Source organism: Lissotriton helveticus, chromosome 2_1, assembly GCF_964261635.1.
Source record: "Lissotriton helveticus chromosome 2_1, aLisHel1.1, whole genome shotgun sequence".
Lineage (NCBI taxonomy): Eukaryota > Metazoa > Chordata > Amphibia > Caudata > Salamandridae > Lissotriton > Lissotriton helveticus.
Genome location: NC_136059.1, coordinates 266281818 through 266307542, shown reverse-complemented (window position 1 = coordinate 266307542; position 25725 = coordinate 266281818). Strand labels below are relative to the sequence as shown.

General features: G+C 46.5%; 2 protein-coding genes across 5 annotated transcripts in view; one reads left to right on the top strand and one right to left on the bottom strand.

Moving 5' to 3' along the window:
- The window catches only part of ELAC1 (elaC ribonuclease Z 1), an 84435-nt gene extending 63014 nt beyond the window's left edge, over nt 1-21421 (bottom strand). For 2 of the 3 annotated variants that reach the window (XM_078674805.1, XM_078674803.1), the window contains exons 1-3: nt 21283-21418; nt 11180-11358; nt 10358-10825 (exon numbers count right to left, since the gene is read on the bottom strand). In XM_078674805.1, coding sequence (XP_078530931.1) covers nt 10358-10825; nt 11180-11358; nt 21283-21413 — 778 coding nt within the window. In that variant the 5' untranslated portion in view covers nt 21414-21418. Of the gene's footprint in view, nt 1-10357; nt 10826-11179; nt 11359-21282 lie in introns of all 3 variants that reach the window. The other variant, XM_078674804.1, reaches the window with a different exon arrangement.
- LOC144817904 (uncharacterized) lies at nt 21409-25252 on the top strand. Of its 2 annotated transcripts, none has more exons than XM_078674806.1 (3): nt 21409-21535; nt 24002-24183; nt 24651-25252. In XM_078674806.1, exons 2-3 carry the CDS (start codon nt 24072-24074, stop codon nt 25181-25183), a joined length of 645 nt encoding a protein of 214 aa, XP_078530932.1. In that variant the 5' UTR covers nt 21409-21535; nt 24002-24071; the 3' UTR covers nt 25184-25252. The 2 variants fall into 2 exon arrangements, with proteins under 2 accessions (XP_078530932.1, XP_078530933.1); XM_078674807.1 differs by having other exon boundaries at nt 21423-21535; nt 24005-24183.
- The last annotated feature ends 473 nt before the right edge of the window (nt 25253-25725 follow it).

Below are 25725 nucleotides of genomic sequence, written 5' to 3'. Positions count from 1 at the left end.
CGAACTAGACCCGAACCGAATCAGGTATCAGAGCGCTTTACATAGCACAAGTTACGTTTTTACATGAGAACACACACTTTCATGTTTTTTAGGCACGGGGAGATTAAGTGATTTGCCCAGAATCACAGGAGGTTTTGGCGTCGTTACCGAGACTCGAACCCAGATCCCCAGGTCCGAGGTCGAGCGCCTTAGCCGTTAGGCCAACTCCTCTCCCCTTTTTTCGGTTGGAAAGGAAAGAAGCCACTCGGGGAAACCAATTGGGAGCCGTTTATTCAGACCAAATAGCATTATGCATTTCGGCAAGATAAGCCTTCCTCAGATGCTGCTACAAACAGGTTGAAACTATATATATATATATATATATATATATATATATATATATATATATATATATATATATATATATATATATATACACATACACTTCCTAGTCTCTTTAGATAAGGGTCTGCAAGGCATTCAGGGCATAGTTCTTAGGATCATCCGTTGTTGACTGGAAGGTGGGAGGTGTGTTGTGTCAACGAGTGGGTGTGTGGTATCTACGTTCTAGGTTTTTAGAACGGGAAAAGGAGAGTACCAACAGCAGCAAGTACACAGGTTGCTGCCTGGAAGGGGAACCAGTGTGTCAATAAAAAGGTTGACGGTTCAACTTTGAATGAGTCTTATTTTCAATTTTGCTCTGTGATCAGGGTCAGTAAATTCCAGCCAGGCATTGCTCTACTATAAAACAAGTTTAATCGGGTCATTTTGAATGGATGTAGTGTTGAGGAAGGAATTTTACACATGGAGAAAGTAAAGTTTCATATGCAAATGCACATTTCTGCATGATTTTTGCTCAAGCAGATTTTTTTTTTTATCTGGTACAAAACCTGCCTAGGTATTTTTTTTGATAATGGACCTACTCATGTAAATCCAAACCTGTCATACATTTTACGGATACCCCTGAACTTCTTTGCAATACCATAAAAGTCGGAAATGAACTAGAATTGTAGGATTGTGACTTTCAGAATCCTACATTGTGAATTTTGTTTTAAGTCAATAAGAATTTGTTAGACCTGTCTGCCTTTGGGTAGTCCCTCCAATTTATTATTTATTTTGTCCCCTTTCTGCCCCTCATTCCTTTTCTATCTTTTTGTGTCCACTAGATTTTTATAGGTGTTGTCCTGGGGGATAGATGCTCTTTTGCCCTCATAGTTTTTCACCTCGGGCCTAGGTGCCTTTTCCTGACAAGAATTCACCCAGATATACAAAATGGTGGTTTTCAACTGTTACAACTGCCATTCCCTAGAATGCCCCATAGGTTAACATTAGAGCCTTCTGGAACATTCTGGACCCTATTGGACCCTGTGAGGACAGGCTATATAAGGGCAAAGGACAGGAAGCCATTTTGTCTTGTCAGAGAGGAACAGCTAGAGTGAAGGCTGAGGTCTGGAAGGGGTAGGATCCTCACATGGTAGACTACTTTTCAAGGGTTGCCTCCTGATTGGGATCACCACCCCCCATTCCTATTGACCTAACCAAGTTAGTCCCGTCCTGCTGACCCTGGACAAGGAGTTACCTCAAGTCATGTGAAGGGGTTAATCCCAGTTAACGGTGGAGCTGCGGAGATCCCGGCTGTGGGGAACGGAAGTGAGAATTCCCCCTTCGCCTTCTCTTGTCCAGTATGGAGGGTTAGCGTGTTCTTGCTGAGCATAGAGGATTGGGGCTCAAAAGTGAGAGACTTCACCTCTAACCCCCTTCTCTAGGGCGGCGAAGCAGACTACTGCCCTCGTGAAACTGTGGCCTCTCACCTGTGACTGAAAGTGCAGCCAGCGAATACACCTCCCCACTCGTGAGGACGAGGAGAAGAGAGTCGGGGCTCTGGTGGCTGTGTTGTTCGTTCTGAGTCCGCCGTGGGCGGGACACCTGGGGAATCGATAGCGCTGTCGTGGCAGCGCGACTGGTCTGAGAAGGAAGGGGCTGGCCGAGCCTGAAGTCGTGCGCTACTGCGCATATGCCAAGCCAGTACTGTTCTCCCTGACAGGAGGGGCCTAGGATCGAGCAGGCCCGGTGGAGAGCCACTGCCAGCGTCAGACGTACAGGGCAGACTCCGCTCCTGGACCGCTTCTCTCCCGCACATGCGCGGTAGCACCACCGCGGGGAAAATCGTCGAAGACAGCCTGAGGGGAGATCCCGGAGGAGCGGCTCTGTAGAGCGTCTGCCAGTCTGCGAGAGCGCCGTGTGCCACACCCAGGAGGGCGCCTGCTCTCCTGATAGGAGAAGGAGCAGGGAAGCCCTTACTTCAACGGAGAACTCACCCGAAGTGGAAGGGGGCGGCCGGTAACCAAGAACTAAGTACTTCACCGCCAAGTAAGCTGGGAAGGGTGAGGGGAGGGAGAATCGGGACAAACCCAACGCCTGCCGGTAAAGGAGGACTGGGCAGCACATCATCCTGCCGGGCCTATTAGCCAAGAAACAGTGCATCCCTGGCTGGTTCCCGCATTCAAAAGGGGAATAGGGGGCCTGCTGGGTAGTAGTTTCTTGATAAGCCAGCTGAGATAACTTATATTCTCCTTCTGCTAGGGGGGGTTGGAGGTGTCAGAAGCCTATGTAAGTTAAATTGCACCTTCTCTCTCAGCCACTGGTGTATGGAACCATCCTCAGCTAGTACTGGAAAGGGGATTGCCTAAAAAGTCGGTAACCTGAACTGGGGAATGGTTATGCCAGTCTGTTTTCCCTGAAATGAAATGTCTGTGGGAAGGATTTAATTATCTGACAAGAGCCTAAATTCAAAAGGAGGTTTAAACTGTGTTAATTGAAGTACTATACTATTGGACATGATCTGTTGGAGAATGTAAAGGTTTACCTGTAACGTATAGAGAAGAAAGGAGATATTGTGAACTTGATACATATGATAGTGGGAATTGGAAACCAAGAAGAGAAAATAATTTTTTTATAAAAACAATTCGTATTTTTCCACAAAAGATTGGTGTAGCGTCATTTTTGTGTGGCTGTGCATTTATTTACTGCTGGGTGGTGAGCAACCTTTACACATGTGCCTCTATTTAGTGACTGTCTTACCCTAGGCCAGGCTACCCTAGGTGACCTGACAACTCTAGGTCCAACATATTGGTGTCTAGCGGTGGGATGAAAACTGTGGTTGCGACTACTCTGCAGTAACTAAGTGTAATCCACTAACCTACACCTGGAGTTTTCTCCTGGCGAACTTCCTAATTTTTACTTTTGCTTTTTCCAAATTTATTCCTGGTGGTGGGGTGGAGGTAGCTTCAGATTGCCCTTGCAACTCTATTCTTTTTGTGTGCTTGACCTTGAATTGCCTTTAGCAAAATGGAATTTGCACTGGAAGAACTGGAAACTTACTCTGCAGCCCAGCTTAGGGACTTTTGTCAAAAGATGGGAGTGTTTTTTAAGCGTGGTGCCAAGAAGGGGGAACTCCAGACCAGTTTGAGGGCTTGGGTGGAGGCACACAGAGAAGAGAAGGAGGAGCATGAGGGGACGGACCGGGACACGGTCATAGGGGTAGAGGGATTGTTCCATCCAGAGGTGGGAAACCTACTCCCAGGACCAATGACCTACTCTAGAAGGGGCAGTAGTGTCTCCGGGGGAAGCTTGACCGAAGCAGAACTCACAGAGAGGAGGGTGAAAAGACAATTAAAGTTAGAATTGGCCAGGCTAGAACAGGAGAGGGAAGAGCGGAGGATGGCTCATGAATTCAAACTAAATGAGTTAGAACTCCAGGCCCTGCAACGGGGACCCTCTCCTACTCCGAATGGTGGCAGCGAAACCAGAGAACCAACCAGGGAGTCCAGACCCTACTTGCCTAAGGACATAGTTGCCAGCTATAGTAAGGGGGATGACATAGCCAAGTGGCTGCCTATGAGGTCTCCCTAAGAGCCCATGGGATCCAGGAAAAGCACTGGGGGGGGGGGTTGTACAAATATATGCCTCCTACTGGTCGGGACACCTTGTTAGCCTTAGAACCGGAGGAACAGACCAACTACCCCACCATGAAGTTAGCATTGATCAGGAAGTTTGGGCTAACCCCGGAGAAGTATCGCCAAAAGTTCAGGGGGAGCCACAAATTAAGCACCCAAAACTGGGTGGATTTCCTGGACTATGCAAGGAAGGCATTGGAGGGCTGGGTACAGGGCAGCGAGGTGAAGGACTATGAGGGGTTATATGACCTTTTTCTTAAAGAGCATCTACTTGAGAAATGCTTTCCCGAGTTGCGCCAACACCTGGTGGACAGCAAGCTGACCAACCCCCGGAAGCTTGCAGGGGAGGTGGACATCTGGGCAAGTACCCGGGTGTCCTCAAAGGGGACTGGAGGGGATTCCCAAAAGGCCGGACAGGGTGCCCCTCAGAAGAAGGAGGGGGGAGATAAAAAGCGGGAGTTCTCTAAAGGTCCCCAAAACAGTTTCCAGGGAAAGGGAACAGGTTTCACCCCCAAGGCTAACCCACCCAGAAACCCTCATCCTGGCCAGAGCCAGCAGCCAAGGGTTGTCCACTGTTTTGAGTGTGGTGGTGTTGGACATTATAAGGGAGATGTCAGATGCCCAAAGAGACCACCCCCTCCCACCGGAGGCAAAGCCCCAGGAGTAGCTAGTGTAGCGCTCGGGGAGGAGTTGCCCTTAGATAAGGGGGGTGAGTGGGCGGGTGTCACCTTAGTGTCCCTGGGAGAACGGGAGATGGTTCCTAAGATCCAGGTGCCCCCAAATACTACCAAGTATGGGCAGTGGATCACCATCAATGGCCAGAGAGGGGAGGCTCTGAGAGATACCTGCGGTGGTGGACCAGGAGTCCGTGGAGGGGGGGGGGAGGGGGGGGGGGAGTAGTTTCTCTGAAGGACCTGCCCATCCCTGCTGAGTGGCATGTGGAGGGAGGGCCTACCAGAGAAGAGTTCTGTAAGGGCCAGAAGGAGTGCCCTACCCTTGAGGGACTGAGGCGACAGGCTGAAGCCCAGGCAGCAGGGGACGTTGCGGGACACTACCACATTTACTGGGAGGATGGACTCCTCTACAGTAAACCCAAGTTACCCTTACCTGGTTCATCCACGGCCTTGGTAGTCCCGCAATGGTACCGAGCCTTTCTGCTAGAATTGGCTCATGCAATACCCTTGGCAGGACACTTAGGTCAGGTCAAGACCTTTGCTCGGCTTGTCCCCCACTTTCACTGGCCTCAGATGAAAGTGGCGTCTAACACCTACTGTCGGACATGTGTATCCTGCGAAGCCAGTGGGAAAACAGGGGTGAAGCTGAAAGCTCCCCTGGAACCACTTCCTGTCGTTAGCACCCCCTTTGAAAGGGTGGGCATCGACATTGTAGGGCCATTGGATCCACCAACAACAGCTGGTCACAGGTTTATCCTGGTTCTGGTGGATCATGCCACACGGTACCCAGAGGCAATTCCTCTGAGGACTGTCACTGCACCTGTGGTGGCTAGGGCCCTAATGGGGATCTTTACCAGAGTGGGTTTTCCCAAGGAAGTTGTGTCCGACAGGGGGACCAACTTTATGTCAGCGTACATGCGGGCAATGTGGAAGGACTGTGGGGTGACCTACCGGTTCACCACTCCCTATCACCCCCAGTCAAATGGACTGGTAGAAAGGTTCAACAAGACCTTGAAGGGCATGATCTGAAGTCTGCCTGAAAGCCTGCGGAGGAAATGGGACGTCCTCCTACCCTGTTTGCTATTTTCCTACAGGGAAGTGCCACAGAAGGGAGTGGGCTTCAGCCCCTTTGAGCTTCTGTATGGGCACCCTGTACGCGGTCCTCTCAGCCTGGTGAAGGATGGATGGGAAAAGTCTCCCAGGAAACCCCCCCAGGATGTGGTGAGCTACATGCTGGCCTTCAGGAGCCAAATGGCGAAGTTGTGGAAGCAAGCTTCTGACAACTTGGAGGCCAGCCAGGCAGTAATGAAGGAGTGGTATGACCACAACGCTCACCCGGTGGAGTTGGAGCCTGGCCAGAAAGTGTGGGTGATGGAGCCTGGAGAGCTAAGTGCCCTCCAGGATCGCTGGACAGGCCCCTTTGAGGTGTTAGAAAAGAAGGGTAAGGCCACCTACCTGGTGGACCTTAAGACCCCTCGACAGCCCCTACGGGTGCTACATGCTAACAGACTCAAACCCCACCATGAGAGGCCCGAGGTCATCTTAATGATGGTGACTGATGGAGGAGAGGAAGCGGAAAGCGAACCTCTCCCAGACTTGTTAAAGGATGGGTCGGTGGAGGGAGTGATTCTCTCCCCATCCCTAACTCCTGAACAGCGGGAGGACTGCCACCAGATACTGGAGCAGTACTCTACGTTGTTCTCCCTTGTCCCGGGAAGGACCCACCTGTGTACCCATGATGTGGACACAGGAGACAGCCCACCAGTGAAGTCAAAGACCTACCGGCTGTCAGACAAGGTGAAGGCTAGCCTCCATGGAGAGGTTACCAAGATGCTGGAGCTAGGAGTTATAGAACCGTCCAGCAGCCCCTGGTCCAGTCCGGTGGTTCTAGTGCCAAAAGCAGCTCCACCAGGCACCACTCCAGAACTGAGGTTCTGTGTGGATTACCGGGGACTGAACTCAGTTACAAAGACTGATGCTCATCCGATCCCTAGGGCGGATGAATTAATTGACCGGCTAGGAGCTGCCCAATATCTAAGTACCTTTGACCTTACTTCGGGGTACTGGCAGATCTCCCTGACAGATGGAGCGAAGGAAAGGTCAGCCTTCTCCACGCCTGAGGGACACTACCAATTTTGTGTGATGCCCTTTGGGCTCAAGGACGCCCCTGCCACATTTCAGCGGCTGGTGAACCAGGTCCTCTCCGGAATGGAGGGTTTCTCCGCTGCCTACCTGGATGACATTGCTGTCTTCAGCAGCAGTTGGGAGGACCATTTGCAAGCAGTTCTCCAGGCCCTGAAACAAGCTGGCTTGACAATCAAAGCCAGCAAATGTCAGATTGGGCAGGGGTCGGTTGTGTACCTTGGACACTTGGTGGGTAGGGGAACAGTGCAGCCCCTCCAGGCAAAGATTGAGGCAATCATGGCCTGGGAACCCCCCAAGACCCAGACTGAGGTCCGAGCTTTCCTGGGCCTCACAGGATACTACCGTCGCTTTGTGAAGGGGTATGGCACTATTGTAGCACCCCTCACAGAGCTTACCTCAAAGAAACAACCTCGACGGGTAGTTTGGACAGAGGCTTGTCAGCAAGCCTTTGAAAAATTGAAGCAGGCAATGTGTGCAGCACCGGTCCTGAGGGCCCCAGACTTCGCCAAGGAGTTCATTGTCCAGACAGATGCATCAGAACATGGCATTGGGGCAGTGTTATCGCAACTTAATGAAGAGGGTCTGGATCAGCCTGTAGTTTTCCTATCCAGGAGACTGCTTCCCCGGGAACAGAAGTGGAGTGCAATTGAGAAGGAGGCTTTTGCGGTGGTGTGGGCTCTGAAGAAGTTGCGGCCATATCGGTTTGGCTCGCACTTCCTGGTTCAGACTGACCACCGACCCCTTCGTTGGCGGATGCAAATGAAGGGGGAAAACCCCAAGTTGTTGAGATGGTCCATCTCTCTACAGGGAATGGACTTCCGGGTGGAACATCGGCCTGGAGTGGACCACGCCAATGCAGACGGTCTCTCTAGGTATTTCCGCCTTAGTGATGAGGACTCCCAAGGGGTTGGGTAGCTCTCCCCACTTTCAGCTGGGGGGGACGCGTGTTAGACCGGTCTGCCTTTGGGTAGTCCCTCCAATTTATTATTTATTTTGTCCCCTTTTTGCCCCTCATTCCCTTTCTATCTTTTTGTGTCCACTAGATTTTTATAGGTGTTGTCCTGGGGGATAGATGCTCTTTTGCCCTCATAGTTTTTCACCTCGGGCCTAGGTGCCTTTTCCTGACAAGAATTCACCCAGATATACAAAATGGTGGTTTTCAACTGTTACAACTGCCATTCCCTAGAATGCCCCATAGGTTAACATTAGAGCCTTCTGGAACATTCTGGACCCTACAGGACCCTGTGAGGACAGGCTATATAAGGGCAGAGGACAGGAAGCCATTTTGTCTTGTCAGAGAGGAACAGCTAGAGTGAAGGCTGAGGTCTGGAAGGGGTAGGATCCTCACAGGGTAGACTACTTTTCAAGGGTTGCCTCCTGATTGGGATCCCCCCCCCCATTCCTATTGACCTAACCAAGTTAGTCCCGTCCTGCTGACCCTGGACAAGGAGTTACCTCAAGTCAGGTGAAGGGGTTAATCCCAGTTAACGGTGGAGCTGCGGAGATCCCTGCTGTGGGGAACGGAAGTGAGAATTCCCCCTTCGCCTTCTCTTGTCCAGTATGGAGGGTTAGCGTGTTCTTGCTGAGCATAGAGGATTGGGGCTCAAAAGTGAGAGACTTCACCTCTAACCCCCTTCTCTAGGGCGGCGAAGCAGACTACTGCCCTCGTGAAACTGTGGCCTCTCACCTGTGACTGAAAGTGCAGCCAGCGAATACACCTCCCCACTCGTGAGGACGAGGAGAAGAGAGTCGGGGCTCTGGTGGCTGTGTTGTTCGTTCTGAGTCCGCCGTGGGCGGGACACCTGGGGAATCGATAGCGCTGTCGTGGCAGCGCGACTGGTCTGAGAAGGAAGGGGCTGGCCGAGCCTGAAGTCGTGCGCTACTGCGCATATGCCAAGCCAGTACTGTTCTCCCTGACAGGAGGGGCCTAAGATCGAGCAGGCCCGGTGGAGAGCCACTGCCAGCGTCAGACGTACAGGGCAGACTCCGCTCCTGGACCGCTTCTCTCCCGCACATGCGCGGTAGCGCCACCGCGGGGAAAATCGTCGAAGACAGCCTGAGGGGAGATCCCGGAGGAGCGGCTCTGTAGAGCGTCTGCCAGTCTGCGAGAGCGCCGTGTGCCACACCCAGGAGGGCGCCTGCTCTCCTGACAGGAGAAGGAGCAGGGAAGCCCTTACTTCAACGGAGAACTCACCCGAAGTGGAAGGGGGCGGCCGGTAACCAAGAACTAAGTACTTCACCGCCAAGTAAGCTGGGAAGGGTGAGGGGAGGGAGAATAAGGACAAACCCAACGCCTACCGGTAAAGGAGGACTGGGCAGCACATCATCCTGCCGGGCCTATTAGCCAAGAAACAGTGCATCCCTGGCTGGTTCCCGCATTCAAAAGGGGAATAGGGGGCCTGCTGGGTAGTAGTTTCTTGATAAGCCAGCTGAGATAACTTATATTCTCCTTCTGCTAGGGGGGGGTTGGAGGTGTCAGAAGCCTATGTAAGTTAAATTGCACCTTCTCTCTCAGCCACTGGTGTATGGAACCATCCTCAGCTAGTACTGGAAAGGGGATTGCCTAAAAAGTCGGTAACCTGAACTGGGGAATGGTTATGCCAGTCTGTTTTCCCTGAAATTAAATGTCTGTGGGAAGGATTTAATTATCTGACAAGAGCCTAAATTCAAAAGGAGGTTTAAACAGTGTTAATTGAAGTACTATACTATTGCACATGATCTGTTGGAGAATGTAAAGGTTTACATGTAACATATAGAGAAGAAAGGAGATATTGTGAACTTGATACATATGATAGTGGGAATTGGAAACCAAGAAGAGAAAATAATTTTTTTATAAAACAACTCGTATTTTTCCACAAAAGATTGGTGTAGCGTCATTTTTGTGTGGCTGTGCATTTATTTACTGCTGGGTGGTGAGCAACCTTTACACATGTGCCTCTATTTAGTGACTGTCTTACCCTAGGCCAGGCTACCCTAGGTGACCTGACAACTCTAGGTCCAACAGAATTGTTTCTACTTTTCTATTTATACATATATTCTATGTTAACACATGCATCATTCTTTTTACTAACATTTTTGAAGCACCTTGCTCAACATGCTGCATTATTTTGCAATAAATGGCATTTATTTTGTGCGTACGTAATATGCTGTACCATAACTTGTGAGAAGCAGTATGTCAGTCTTCTACATTCAAGTAAAATGGGCTAATGGAAACAATTATAACCATACAACACAAACTCAGTATAAAAAAGCAGCTGGCTTTGTCATTGGGCGATCAGGGCTTGCATTTGGCAGTGACTGTTTTGATGTGTGGATTCACACAGACCTATTTGGAACCGTGGACAAGCAGACTTCAACTGCTGGGTTGTGTGCAGCCTTTGACAGCTCGGTGAAGCCAGAGTGAAATGACATGACTTTAACAAAAGATTACTTCTGGAATTTATATTTGCAGTTTTGTTAAATATCAAGACTAAGAAACTATAGAACGATTTGTTATACTTAGGTCTATTTGGCAAACAAATTGCTTTTTTTTTTAGCGTAATCCTTTAAAAATAGACTAAAAACATCAAGGAGTAAAATAGATTGAAAAATACATGTACCTACCAAGTTCCTTAAGTTTCTGTACATTCAGTTTTCCAGGACGCGCTCGTTCTTCAACTGCAAATCCAAAGGAAGGGATGCGGTGAAACAGTCTAAAAGCCCGGACGATGAACTGATCATCATCAATCAACGTGTAACAGTTTTCTATAGGATCCATATGAATGGTCCTTCCCTGCACTTCTCGGGAGGAATCTTCCTGTCCATTTTGAAGTGACAAGTCCTTAAATTCCTCTGAAGGACACTGATCTGCAGAAGGAACCAGTTCATGTACTCTGTAGGAGAAGACCAGCTGAGAGTGGGAGATATACAGACTTCTCCAGATGAAACTGCGTAGTCCTACTGGCCCATAGATATCTACGGGCTGCTTCTCAGTTGCTGTACTGCTCTGGAGGCTAACTGTGCAAAGAAGGCCAGGAAGCCCAAACATGTGGTCCCCATGCAGATGCGTTATGAAGATTTTAGTTATTCTCCCTAAAAATAAAGAAGAGCGCGATAAGAGAGCCCAAAACAAGAAAACATTGCGGTGCCATTTGGGTGATAGGTGACACTAGGCAACAGCTAATACAATTAAAAAATAGATGGCATAATAATGTGAACGTAACCCCTGTATAATGGCACAGTGGAAAAATGCCACCCAATTTTCTTCTGTTTTAATTTATCTGTAGCAAATACAATCACTGGGAAATCATTTAATGAACATTGCTATACTGGTTATTTTAATAAATATATACACAAGACCTAAAGTCATTGAGGAATAGACCTAAACACCATTACCAGTGAAAATAAATGATAGGTCAAGGAGACCGTAATGAAGACTTCACTGACCTGCTTTAAGGTTGCTTCTCATAAACTGTGTCTGAGTCCCTTCTCCACAATCGAACAGCCAACACTCTCCCTCATTCCTTAGAACTAAGGCAGATGCTCCTCTAGAGGGCCCTGGATATGCTGATCCTGTACCCAAGAAGGTCACATCCAGTGTCATCTTTACCTCGTCAATGAAATATCTAAAAAGATAAAAAGTACATATTGAGATATAAACCAAGACAATTGTAAGGACAATAGGTCACTGATTTAGAGGGAGAGATGCTTTGTATGATAGGACTTTAAAAACAAATTATAGAGATTTTTCTTGTTAAAAAACCCTTAGGGGCATTGCATCACTAAAATCTCATCAGAACCCGTCCAATTGTTTTTCACTGCGATTTTGTAAGAACTTGAGACTTCATGGATTGTATGGTGTTTTATTAATCAGGGACAATGGAGGTCCAAGCTCATTCCCACTTACTATCCCCATTCAGCTATGTAATTATGAGAGAATCACATTAATGTCAATGAAAATTATGCTGGCGGCCTCTCCTGGGAACGTGTCCTTAATGCTCATTTCCGATATCGAGACTCTTTCGAAGTTATCAGATATTGGCTTATAAAGGGACAAAGGCACAGGGAGAAAATCAGTTGCCAAAAATCAATTCGGTCAAGTAGGAGAACCAGACTGCAATGCAGTTCTGCTTGATTCAAGGCCCATCACTAACCCACTAGTCCACATTTTACTGAGTGGCCCGTGACAGTGGAGGTTGTGTCCCCCTGAGTAACATCTAATATATGCTGGGCTCAATTTCAGCTTCGTTATAACACCCTTACGTCCAGCACTAAGCCTCATTTGAAGCATGTCCAAATTTTGCACAAACAATGAGGCTAGAGGAATATGTTCAATAAATGACTATCATTTGAAAACGTGCAGGGCGAGATTAAAAACAAGATCTAGTTGCTCCCGTTCCCAAATGGCCAACAACACAGCAAGAGGAGAGACATGTTCCTCATTACTGAGCCTCCCTCCAGGCCCCCTGCTTAAACTCTCCACTACACATGAAGTACCAAAATAGATGTAAAGGGTCTGAATTCCTCTTCATAAATCTATCGGAGGGGTTTTATCTAGAGAATGGACTGACGTGGAGAAACCTTCCTTTCACACAGTCCTTACTAGGAGGTCTTCCTTTCAGGGGAAATTTCTAACAAAAGTAAAGGTTGACTTCCCTGTTGGCCTGCCTATCCTCACAGGGTAGCATTATTTCAGAAGATAATGCACAAGCTGCTACAACTGGTAAAATTGAGCGTACCGTCACCAGATCTAACTTTGAATTAAGGTCAGGCACCTATGCAACTAATAACATCCAATCACTAATATGTGATTTGCATTCAGGCTTTGCTGAAGAGATGCAGCAGGGAAAGAACTGTATCTCCCCCGCTTCTCTTTAATGGAACAGCAGACTAGATTTCTATCCAATGTATCATTTGATAGTTTGTGAGCTGCAGCTCGATGGCACATCTGGATGTAACTTGGCAGATGGACAATTGCCTACAAGCCTTATTAAGCCATCTAGGGCCAGATGTAGGTGGCCAATTACCGGTCGGTAACGGCCGAATTCGGCCGTTACCGACCGGTAATTGGATTTTGAGATGTAGGGCAAATAATTTTACAGAATCGGTAAATTTACCGATCGGTAAAATTTACCGATTCTGTAAAATACCGAATCGGTATTTTTACCGATTCGGTAAATTTGAGATGTAGGTGGGACTCTTCTGAGTCCCACAAGCCTTACAGAATCGGTATGTTACCATCAAATTCAATTTGATGGTAAAATACCGATTCCGGTGTGCATGCACATGTGTGCATGCACACCTATGCCATATGACAGGCAGGCCTGCCCTTAGGGCAGGTATGCCTGCCACATGGCACCCGAGCCTCTTTTGGGGGTGCCAGAGGGTGTCAAAGTGACACCCCCTGCACCCTTGTGACATTCGGTATTTACCGATTCGGTAAATACCGAATCGGTAATGCCCATTCATTCCTATGGGCTTCAAAGCCCATAGGAATGAATGGGCATTACCGGTCGATATTTACCGAAATCGGTAAATACCGATTTTTACCGATTCGGTAAAAAAACATCTGGATGTACCTACATCTCCCTGCTTCTATTTTACCGATTCATAAATACCGAATCGGTAACCTTTCGGTATTTATGAGTCGGTAAAATAGAATTACCTACATCTGGCCCCTAGCCTTTAATGGAGTGAATGTTTTTGGCTCTGAACCAGAAAAACCCTCTAAAAAAAAGTCAGCCAAGGACTGCAAGCTGTTAACCCCAATCAATCCTCCTTCACGAGGGAAAGGGTTTAGTTTTCGTCTGGACTTTGGCCCTCAGCCTCTAAGGGATCTAGGCAGCCCATCCGTGAAAGGAGATGTGGCCAGGGTGGCCCGTTCCCCAGCATCTCCAGCCTGAAAATCTCCTCCTGCTCCCACAATTCCAAAATCATGGCTAAATGAGAACAAGTGTGCAGATTGAGGGGTGTTGGGAGGTAGGAAATACTTCTGTATGTTTCAAATGTCTGCAAATCAACAGTGACATATTTCTGTGTTCTCCAAATATTCGAAAGAGGGTATTCCATCGACATCCAGGCCATTCCAATAGAACTTTTTCAACCAAACCCAACTGATGACTATATTCTTTGATGTCAATTACTAATTAAGGGCATTCAGGACTTGTTCAACAAGGGTGGTGTGTTCATAGTACCAGAGAAGAGCCAAAAATGTTATACTTTTATGTTTCTGATCCATAAACCTTTGCGCGACTTTCACCCAATTCTTAGACGTTAAAAATGTAATGCCTACATTTCATATGAGAAGTTGAAAATGGTCTCCCTTCAGAACATCATACTCTAATACCCCCAGGAGTATTTCTGTCCTCTATGAACGCTTACCTTCACATCTCATTTCATCTACTGTCCCTGATATACTGAAGGTTCTTTGACATGCAAAATCATTACCAGTTTTGTGTGCTTCTATTCAGACTAGCTTCAGCACCAAGAGTGTTTACCAAAGAGCTTGCACCTGTGGTGGGTATTCTATATACCCAGGAATTGGTAGGATCATGAAATTGTCTGTACACCTGCTTAAAGTACTACCAAAGCATTTTCATTTTTGCAAATGATGCATAATTTAAACATAATGCCTTCTTGCATTTCTATATTGTACAATGCCCATTCAGCCTGGATGCTCGAGTAAGCGAAGCCTCATATTCAAGTTGGCAGAGGCAAACAATGATTACAGGTTTAGTGAAGTCAGCTTTTTCACATACACCACTATATCAAGTCTTTATGGTCTTCTCAGTTCTTCCCACGAGAACAGCTTGAACTTTTAGCTGTTATCTACACTTTTGCAAAAGATCACATAACCTGTCCTCCACTTGCTGCATTATAGAAAACATATAAAAGAAATGTAGCCCAATGAAGAACTCGAACGTATAATATTTTTACTTCTTGTTTCAATTTTGCTAATAAGCATGTATTAAAGTTCAGAGGGCGTCTAAGGCGGTTGTTTTTCTTCTATAGTAGTTCCTTGGAAGACTGCCTAACCTGCTCCTCTTTTTTGTAGGGTTTGGAAGCAGTTCACCTGGCTTGAGAGATTCTCATGAAGCACAGATTTATTTATATTAAGCATGGAAAAATCACATTTTTTGGGTCCAGTATCTCCAATTTTTACGGAGCCCTATTCAGAGCAGATCTTCCCCGTTAAGCAGGAAAAATTGATGTCTCGTCTAAGATCACTTCTACAGTGTCAGGAAGCCTATGAGAGGCAAGTCTGGAAAGTTCAGGAGGGTATAGCTGCTGCTCTTCTGCTGGTTCCCTGAGCTGGATTACATTATCCTGTGATGAATCATTTGAATCATTGGATCCAAGTTCAAAAGATTATGAGATGAAAATTCCTGTTTCCCATGCAATTTGCCTTATACTACAGAGGTGGTTGGACCTAACTTGTGTAGCATGGGGAATTCCTTTAGATTCTCCTCATTCTCTTATTGTAATAACCAGATGTCAGCAGCATGCGCCAGGACTCCACACTAGGGGACTATTCAGCCAAAGGTAAGGATGGAAAGAAAACTTTTTTCAACTGTAAGGAGCTCATGGCAATGTAAAAAGCCCTTCTAGTACTTGCCCGCAATCTCCAGAATCAGGCTTTTAACATTCATTCAGACAACCAGGTCACAACGTATTATATAAACCTTCTGGGCAGCTCAAGAGTTCCCAGGTAACCCATCTAGCAGAACAGATAGGTCCCTGGGTGGAGGAGATTCTGAAATTAAATGAAATCAAACCAGATTTATAGAGCATGCAGCTACTCCCAAGGAGTTTCATGGCTGATTTCACTGAAAAAACTTGCTGTAAAGCAATGCGCATATTTTTACCTGTAGTCTTAAATACTGCACAGCTTTCAGATGGCTCTTGTTCTACTCACAGAGTGTAACTGTCACAGTACAAGGTAGTCTTATGAGCAGGCTCAATGGCATATTCACATAATGGTGGCACTTTATAGAATTGGACCAGAGGCAGGAGCGTGCAAGCTACACGTACCTTCACAGAGACCCTATCATTATCAGACTCTCAGCATGGTCCCTTGCCATGTGCACAGTCGCTCTCAAAAACCTGCCCTCTGAGCCTCAGCTGTCACTGGCAGCATATCTTTCTCTTCTAATTTTGTAGTTACACTTTGTAACATTATCACACACGATGTGCAGCTGCTGCACAAAGTGCAAAGCTGCTCAATGCCCCACCAATAGCAGTAGTCACACTGGTTTGCGTGACAATTCTGAGAACTCACAACAGTTCAAGAAAATATACAGAATGCGTTACACTTGGCATGGCTGAAATTTAGTCTACTGTTTGTACATCTCTGTTGGCTGAAATATAACAAGGTTTATATATGGTTACATTTAAAGCTGATCAGTGTTTACTGGGTGTTGCACACTATTACACTGGTAAATTTCAAGTACAATTTTACTGATGCCTAATTACCAGTAATCTTCATGACTCAGAGTTCTAGTCTTCATCTCCGCAGTCTTAAATGTCCTTCCCTCTGCCCCCTGGAAGTGACATAGATTGTTCAGTTACCCTTTTAGTAAAAAAAAAAAAACTGCAAGGTCTAATGTTTGTTCAGAGTGATCAATAAGTGTGAATAGTAGGCGCCTCTATATGGGTCACAGTCTAGGAAGTTCCTGTGCTGGCCATATTAGTAAGGGGTAAATTCAAAGTTTACTTGTATGGTGAATTCTATCTCGTTTACACAGCACCTCATAATGGGAGGATTGGGTAGAGGAAAACTAGAACATGGAGTAATACCGTTCCGGCATACATGCCAACATTTCAGAAGAGCAAAGAGGGAGATTTTAAAAATAAAATCGGGAGAATGGGGCCTTGAATCGGGTTACTGGCATGTATGGGCTTTGGAAGTGGCTGCTGCAGGATTGGACATTTGAAACGCAAATGCACGTTTTTAGGTTTCGCCTGGGGCCGGAGCTCCTAGCTCCGCCCAGGAGAAATCTTATGTCTCTACAGTGTGGGGCTTAGTCCCGCCTCTGTCTTTCATTGGCTAGCTCCATAAATGGAGGCTAGCCATTGGAAGACATCAGCGTCAATCACTTTCTCCCCGTGAAAACGCGATTCGGGGGCGTTTCCGTGTCTTTTTTTAAGTACCGCCCTCTCCTCTTCCCATTGGCTGGAATTTTACCTTCCAGCCAATGGGAAGGGGAGAGCACGAAAAACACGCCCCGAATCCCTACACGCACTCCCATTCCACCCCCGTCCATTCATTCCCCTGTCCTCGCCCTCCCTCTCTCCCTTGAAACACCTACGCTGTGTATTTAACGTTGTGCAAGTCCTGCTGGCAGAAAGGTGAAGCCAGAGATGCAGTGCCGGCTTGGACAGAGTTTCCTTCCGTTATGGTCGTTGTTTTCAAGGCTGCGTGCAAGGCATTATTACTATGAAAATGATTGCGCAATAGAAATGTCCCCCGGGCGCTGCTCCGCGCCCGCCGACACTTCTGAGCCTATTCCATAGGATGCGTCCTACCCCTTACAGCTCCGTACACTGCTCATTACCGCCGCTTCTTGCTGCTGCTCCTTCACTCACTTAGTACAGCTCCGAACACAGCTCCCTGCCACCGCTTCTTGCTGCAGCTCCTCACCTTCACATAGTACAGCTCCGTACACTGCTCCCTGCCACCGCTTCTTGCTGCTCCTCGCCGTCACTAAGTACAGCTCTGTACACTGCTCATTACAGCCGCTTCTTGATGCTGCTCCTCACCCTCACTTAGTACAGCTCCGTACACTGCTCACTGCCACCGCTTTTTGCTGCTCCTCGCCGTCACTAAGTACAGCTCCTTACTCGGCGCATTACCACCGCTTCTTAGTACAGCGCCTTACACTGCTCCGCACAGCGCCTTACACTGCTCCGCTTCTTAGTACAGCGCCTTACACTGCTGCCTGCCACCGCTTCTTAGTACAGCTCCTTACACTGCTCATTACCGCCGCTCCTTAGTACAGCTCCTTACACGGCTCATTACCGCCGCTTCTTAGTACAGCGCCTTTCACTGCTCCGCTTCTTAGTACAGCGCCTTACAGTGCTCACTGCTCCGCTTCTTGCTGCCGCTGCTCACCGCCACTTTTTACCGCCACTTTTTACCGATTCTATTTACTGTGCTCTTTAATGCCACTTCTGCCGCTGTTACTTGTTTTTGCTGGTTCTGTGCACTGCACCTTACTAACCAATCCTATCGGTGCCCCCTCGAGCCGCTGCTTACGGCCTGTCCTTACGTGGCTTATTACAACTGGTTCTTACCGACGCCTCTCATTACTACGCATAGATTGCTTATTACCGATGCTCCCACCGCCGCTTCTTACAGCCACTTCCGCCCGGTGGGCCAGAAAAGACAGGGGGCGCATCTTATGCCCGGGGGTTTCCAGGGGCAGGAGATCTGAAAGTGCCCGTCCCTTCTCCCGGGATGCGGGGCGCAGGGCATGAATCTAGCCGCAACAACAGAGATCAGAAGCCAGTCCGCAAGGGGGGCCTCTGCTCGGATGGCTGGGGCGAGTGAGGGGCCAGGGCAGTCCCGGCGCCAGCAGGGACTGGGGTCAGTGGGAGCCCCAAGACATTACACGCATGTGCAGCGGAGGAGGTTAACTGCGGGCTAGTTTACAGATCCGTGCATATAGAACATACGTACGTCGTGTCATAGTCTGCCGTGTTTACCGAACAGTGGCCGTGTTCCCGCAGAATGAAACGGACGCCACCTTTTACCCGTCAATAGTGGTAAATACCGTGTCAAGGACACCCCGTGTGTGGAAATAAAACATCTGCTGCATAGCGCTTGAAGCGCTGCAGAGGCTTCCTGTAGTGTTTTGTATTTGAAAGTGTGTCCTCATGTAACGTAACTGGTGCTATGTAAAGCGCTCTGATAACTGATTCGGTTCGGTTCTAGTTCGCGCTATATAAAACTCTGCAAACAAACAAACAAACTCTCCCTTTACAATGCAACGGTTTCGCCTTTGGAAAAGTTAGAGCTATTGGCAACTTAAATGACAATGCCATTCATTTATCTGTTTTCAAAACCAACACATAAATACAAATTTTGTCATTTACAATGCCAATAGCTCAAACTTTTCCAAAGGCGAAACCGTTGCATTGTAAATGCTTGTTTTCTTACCTTTGAGATGTATGGATCATAATGGCAGGGAGAGAGAGGGTGATGCAAGTGTTGTACACTGGTCTGGCAGGTTACTGGCAGTGCATTCTCCCCCTCCCTCCCCCACGCCCCCCCCGCTCCCCCCTGGTAACAGCCCAGACTGAAACAGGCATTCCGTGCACACACACAGCCGCCCCCCCCCCCCAGTACTTCACAGGTCTTTCAAAGACCATTCCCTTGTTAATGACACTTTGTTGGTTTTTCACCCCTTCTAGAGCCCCTGCATGGCCACTCTGACTATTGCTGCTAGAATAGAATTAGCAGTTAACACAATACCAAGCCCTGGCAGCTGAAACCCCGAGGAATCGGGTTTCTGCTTGCAGGAATCGGGAGGCGGGAGACTAGCCTTGAAATCGGTAGTCTCACGCCTGAATCGGGAGGGTTGGGTTCTGGTAACATGAAGTCATCTGGTCACCCTACTCATGAAGCTTAGTTTCCCAGGTCAAACAGGATTACTTTAGAAGCCATCCCAGAGTCATTGGATGATCATCCAACTACCTTAGAAGTCATTTACACGTCATCAGACATCATCAAGCTCTTGAAGTCATCAGCAAGCTGCAGAAGCTCAGCCTGAGGATTTGAGGATGACTTGAAAATTAGTATCTGATGACTCTAGTAGGTGTCATTATTGGTGATGATTAAAGGATGACTTGAAAAGGAGTACCTGATGACTATAGTAGGTGTCATTATTCATGATGATTTAAGGAGGACGTGAAAATTAGTATCTGCTGACTTCAGAAGGTGTCATTATTCCTGATGATCTGAGGATGACTTGTAAATGACTCTCCGATAACTTTACAAGATGACATTGTTCCTGATGACTTTGGGGTGATTTGAAAATAAGCATCTGAATACTTCAAAGGTACTATTGTGTTTTCAATAAGATGTTTTTGCGTCTGGTGATTTTAACAAGAATTGTTTGTCTATTTAAAGAGCACGTCCACCACTTTGGTTTCAGTTTTCCAGAAAAATGCAAACTGTTGGATGATTGCACAATGAATTGCAGATAAACGTCTGACCTCCTGCAGCTGGGAGCCCCACAACCCAAACACACCCTGAACCCCAATATTAACCCGTGCACGCCAAAACCCAAACACACCCTGAACCCCAATATTAACCCTGGCACCCCAAAACCCAAACACACCCTGAACCCCCAAATTAACCCTTGCACCCCAAAACCCAAACACACCCTAAACCCTAAAATTAACCCTGGCACCCCAAAACCCAAACACGCCCTAAACCCTCAAATTAACCCTGACACCCCAAAAGCCAAACACACCCTGAACCCCCAAATTAACCCTTGCACCCCAAACCCAAACACACCCTAAACCCTAAAATTAACCCTGGCACCCCAAAACCCAAACACACCCTGAACCCCCAAATTAACCCTTGCACCCCAAAACCCAAACACACCCTGAACCCCAATATTAACCCTTGCACCCCAAAACCCAAACACACCCTAAACCCTAAAATTAACCCTGGCACCCCAAAACCCAAACACACCCTGAACCCCCAAATTAACCCTTGCACCACAAACCCAAACACACCCTAAACCCTAAAATTAACCCTGGCACCCCAAAACCCAAACACACCCTGAACCCCCAAATTAACCCTTGCAACCCAAAAACACCCTAAACCCTAAAAATTAACCCTGGCACCCCAAAACCCAAACACACCCTGAACCCCCAAATTAACCCTTGCACACCAAACCCAAACACACCCTAAACCCTAATATTAACCCTTGTACTCTAAAACCCAAACACACCCTAAACCCTAACCCTGGCACCCCAAAACCCAAACACAACCTGAACACCCAAATTAACCCTTGCACCCCAAAACCCAAACACACCCTGAACCCCCAAATTAACCCTTGCACACCAAACACAAACACACCCTAAACCCTAATATTAACCCTTGTACCCTAAAACCCAAACATACCCTAAACCCTAAAATTAACCCTCGCACCCCAAACCTAAACATGCTCTAAACCCTTAAATTACACCTGCCCCCCCAAAACACAAACCCACCCTCAACCCTAAAATGACCATGTACGCCCTAAAATCCAAAAGCCCTACAAACCCCCAAACTTTTTATGAATGCGGAATGCCGGGAGGCGCTGCTGTGATATGATACTTTCTGCCCAGGCTGCACTTCCTTCATAGAGTATTTCCATAAACACTGATAGTTTAGTGGAATCCGATTGTTAGATTCTTTAAACAACTGCGGACAGACCTGCTCTGGTCTTGCAAAGGAAAACAAGCGTTGTCGTCATGGTGACTGCCGAATTCACTCCATCACAATACTAAAATACATTTTTAAAAAGCAGTTGCCTCGAACACAATGCTAAAATCACCTACTGTAAACCATCAGTCTGCCGGCTGGCTGGGACTCGAACCGCAGATCCTCAATGCAGAGCAGCTCTCTCACCTTTTCTTCCTCTAGCAAAAGCCTACGCACATCCGGGAGCGCCGGAAGTGACGTCATTGTTCTGCGGCAAGAACGAAGACTGTCGTGAGTGCAATGGCCATTAAAGGGACAGATGGATTGGCATCGGTCTCTTTATTTTTCCAACTCCACTTCCTTCGTCGATCCCAGCGAATACTCAGGTAAGTGCTGCAGCTGTTAAAAAAGAGCAGCATCGATCCTCCGCTCTCGGTCCCAGCTGCTCAATTTCCGTCCCAGACCAGCTTCCTCATTTTTCGGAAAGCACGAGTTTTCATTAAGGGGGCAAATTCAGACGCAGCTCCCTGCATGTGTGTGCTTCGTGCGTGTTATAATGAATACCTGCGTTGCGATGTGTGTGTATTATGTGTGTTTGATGTTTGTCTGTATCCGCCTGCCTGCTTGTTTAATATGCACCTTTTGTGTTTGAGCACGTGTATTTTTGTGTATGTGTGACGTAGTGCGTGCCTGTGTAAGTTGTGGAAAATTGCAAAAAGCCTAAAAAATGTGTTTTACAGTAAGTTCTTCGCCGTAAGGAAAAATAAATTACTGCCCGGATATTGTAGGTCCCATGTTGGTTCCAAGTGCACCTGCGTGTATTCAAGATTCTCGACCAAATGGAACAGTTTTCGATCTACTGAAAAGTTGTCAATCAAAGATGGCTAAACACATTTATTTATGTGAATATTGTATATTGTTGAGCATTACTTGTGTCCTTGCAACTTGTAGTGAGCCTTCATTACTAAATGAATGTGTGCTCTTTTGTTGAATCCTGGTCACGTTCCCCAAGCTGTGTAGTGTGCAGAGCAGCACATCTTCTAAAACACTGGCAGTTTTCATGGATGCGTTTCAAAGCATAAGGATAAATGCTTCAAATAACTTAGCCGTTGTAATGCTGGTTCTTTATTTTGTTTGCTATTTGTGTAATTGAAAGGCCTGGTTGCCTGTGGCGATTGAGGTTTACGCCCTATTTAGGAAACGTAGTCCGACGCATTCCAACATCTTGCAATATCTACTTTTGCAAAAAAGGCTATCATTCTGGTTTCGTTCCATGTGCATGCAATGTTTTTAACTCGTTTGTATATATTATTGAGACAGGGCCAATTACGTATTCCCTGTTTGCGCTAATTTACCTTGACCGCTAAGATCTCTGTAAAAATGAAGCCGGTCTTGTTACATCTGCCACTATCGATCCCAGCATATATTATCCAGTTACAACCTGACCTACTGCTAAAGTACTGAGGCAGAGGGATCGAGCCCTGAGATAAATCACATTAATATTTCCTATTTTCTCTCTTTCTCTCTCTCTCGCCTTCTCTTTCTCTCTCTCTCGCCTTCTCTTTCTCTCTCTCTCCTTCTCTCTCCTCTCTTTCTTTCGCCTTCTCTTTCTCTCTCTTTCTCTCTCTTTCGCCATCTCTCTCCTTCGCCTTCTCTCTCCTTCTCTCTTTCGCCTTCTCTCTCCTGCTCTCTCTCGCCTTCTCTCTCTTTCTCGCCTTCTCTCTCGCCTTCTCTCTCTTTCTCGCCTCTCTTTCTCGCCTTCTCTCTTTCGCCTTCTCTCTCCTGCTCTCTCTCTTTCGCCTTCTCTCTCTCCTCCTTCTCCTTCTCTCTCTCCTTCTCCTTCTCCTTCTCTCTCTCTCCTTCTCTCTCTCTCCTTCTCCTTCTCTCTCCTTCTCCTTCTCCTTCTCTCTCCTTCTCCTTCTCCTTCTCTCTCCTTCTCCTTCTCCTTCTCTCTCCTTCTCCTTCTCTCTCCTTCTCCTTCTCCTTCTCTTTCCCCCTCTCTCCCTTCTCACATTCAACTGCCTCGGATCATGTGTTAAATATTTATAAGGTGGAAGCACGCACAAGTTGCAGTAACGCGTGCCTTCCCCATTGATTGAGATCTTATAAGAGGTTTCCCCATGCCCTCTTCTCGTTTGAACTGCGGGTACTGCATGTGTCAACGAGGTATGGGATCCCTTTATGTTAAATTGCATCTCTTACCAAACTTCCAAACACCTCTGGCAAAACACTTATAAGGTCCCAGAGGGGAGACCTATTGGCTATGCCAATGCTTTTGCTTTATGTATTTGCCATTGTAATGCCTTTTGTTTCATTTATAAAGCCATTACATATTGCACAATTAACATACAATACTACTAGCAAAGCTAATATCTTTAGCTTAATAAAAGGTGAAACCTATTGCATTTTTAACGCTTGTCCTTTCATGTTGGGGGTGCCGGTGGGCAGAGGGTAGCAGGCATCTGACTCTCTATGCATCTGCGGGGATAGGTAACTTGATTTCCCGTCACAAACCCCAGTGTGAAAGTTCACTTATTGATAGTTCTTCTATTTCTCTCATAATGCCTCTACTTTGCTATTAGTATTTGTCCTGAGCAGCAAGACCTAAGCACACACTCTGGCTCTCCAAAAATAAAGTTGATATTAGGTAATTTCCTCAATGGCCTTCAGTGCATGCCCAAACACTTCTTTGTAGTCCACAATCTAGGCATATTAGATAGAAATTGCACCAGGTCAGTGTACTTTTTGGGGTGCTTTTCTCCAATTAAATCTGTTAATCAGTTTGATATGCTTTGTATTTTACCTCTGAAACTTAAACCACACACAAACTAATTCCTGATTTTTATATCTAGCAGGACATAATCATGGCTTCATTCAACGTCCTGTTTTTCACTTGCGATCATTCTGTGTGTGTTCGAAAAGATGGTGACTTCCTGCTTTTGGACAATCCCGGGGAAGTTCTTTGTAGATGAAGCTGGTTGGCCAATCACCGAAGAGAAAGATTTTAAAGCTATGATTCTGTTCCAATCATCCGGTAAGCACAATAAGTAAACCTTTATAATAAGTTTGCAACTGCAGGATAACGGTACAAATTACCAACCTGTTTCAGTAAAACCTACATTTGTGATTAATTAATCCAATAATGGACAGTAAAAATGAACATGCATGTCCCCACATATGCCTTGGATTGCTCTCCAGAGACAAATGTAACACTTATGAAAAGGACTGAAACGTTTAGCTTGTGGCACTACTATAAGGCAGCTATTTTTGGATAAACTATTTTCAGGAGGTTCAAGTTCAGGCTTACAATGTGTACTGTCTATTAAGGAAAACTTACTTACTTGGTTATGGATAGATTGTACATTTGTCCTTTATTATCAATACCTCTTTATTTATATATTATGGCTAGAGCGTGAAGATATATTGCAAGTGGTCAATGTGTTCTTTTCTGTTTTGAAGTTTATATGTAAATATATTTTTTTCTCTTGCTTTTTTTTTTAGTGAAGAAACAATGTCTAATGATTCAGGATATTTTTCAAGAGATAATTGCAAGCTATTCTGGCACAACAGAGGGTCTAAAACAGGTGTTACTTCAAAGGGCACTGGAGAAAAAGCAGATGTTAATGGACTGTTGCAATCGGGGAAGCGCTGGTAGACTTAAGAGGGTGTTACGCGAACTACAAGAGGAAGAAATTGCAGAGAAAAGAGGCAAGGACAAAAAAGCCAAGCAGAGTGGACTGGATTATATAAGAGTTGGTAACAAAGCTCATGCTGAAAGCACAACTTCTCAGCCTGGTGATGCAAGTTCGCGGATGAATTTGCAGAAACTTGAAAACCTGGCCCTTTTAGCAGGGATGGCTAGTGTCCTTCATCAAAAATCCACAACTAAAAATGACGCATCAGACCATGAAAATGAACTTGTCTTGGAGTCCCCGCTTAAATCCAAATATCAAGGACAAAAACATGCCTCCCTTTCACCACGTCATCCTAGAGTAATCAACACTCATTCTGAAAATATAATGGGGCCATTCTGATGTAATCAATAGCCATCCTGAAGCTGTCATAGGATCATCCAGGAATAATCCACACTCATCCAGAAATTGTCATGGGATCATTCCAGAGTAATCCACTTCCATCCTGGAGCGGTTATAGGATCATCCAGGAATAATTGACAGTCATCCTTAAATTAGCTAGAACCCATCCTGGAGTAATTCTCCCTCATCCTGAAGTTGTCAATTAGTATTCGTGGAGTTGTAAAAGGTAATCACTCCCTGCCAGTAGAAATCATCAGAACACCATCCTCCTGTAGTTTTTGTGATGAGTCTAGGTTCGTCATCACATTTAAATTTTTTGTCCTACAGGCATACTTCAGGATGGCTTGAGATGACTTCCCCAGATAATTGCAGGAATAGCCTGACTGTAATCATCAGATGAGTCCAGAATGACTCCAGGATGATATTCCTTTTTGACATGGGTTTGCACCATACATCCATATAAACCCTACTCTCCCGGTCTGCTAGGGCCTGAATGCCTGCCTTCCTCACTTCTGATATAATTCCTCGAACTACTCCCCGCT

Excerpts from the sequence above, each read along its gene's own strand:
- LOC144817904 (XM_078674806.1), top strand. The coding sequence starts at position 24,072 with ATGGTGACTTCCTGCTTTTGGACAATCCCGGGGAAGTTCTTTGTAGAT. Across the intron at positions 24,184-24,650 it reads GATTCTGTTCCAATCATCCG|TGAAGAAACAATGTCTAATG; the intron begins GTAAGCACAATA and ends TTTTTTTTTTAG.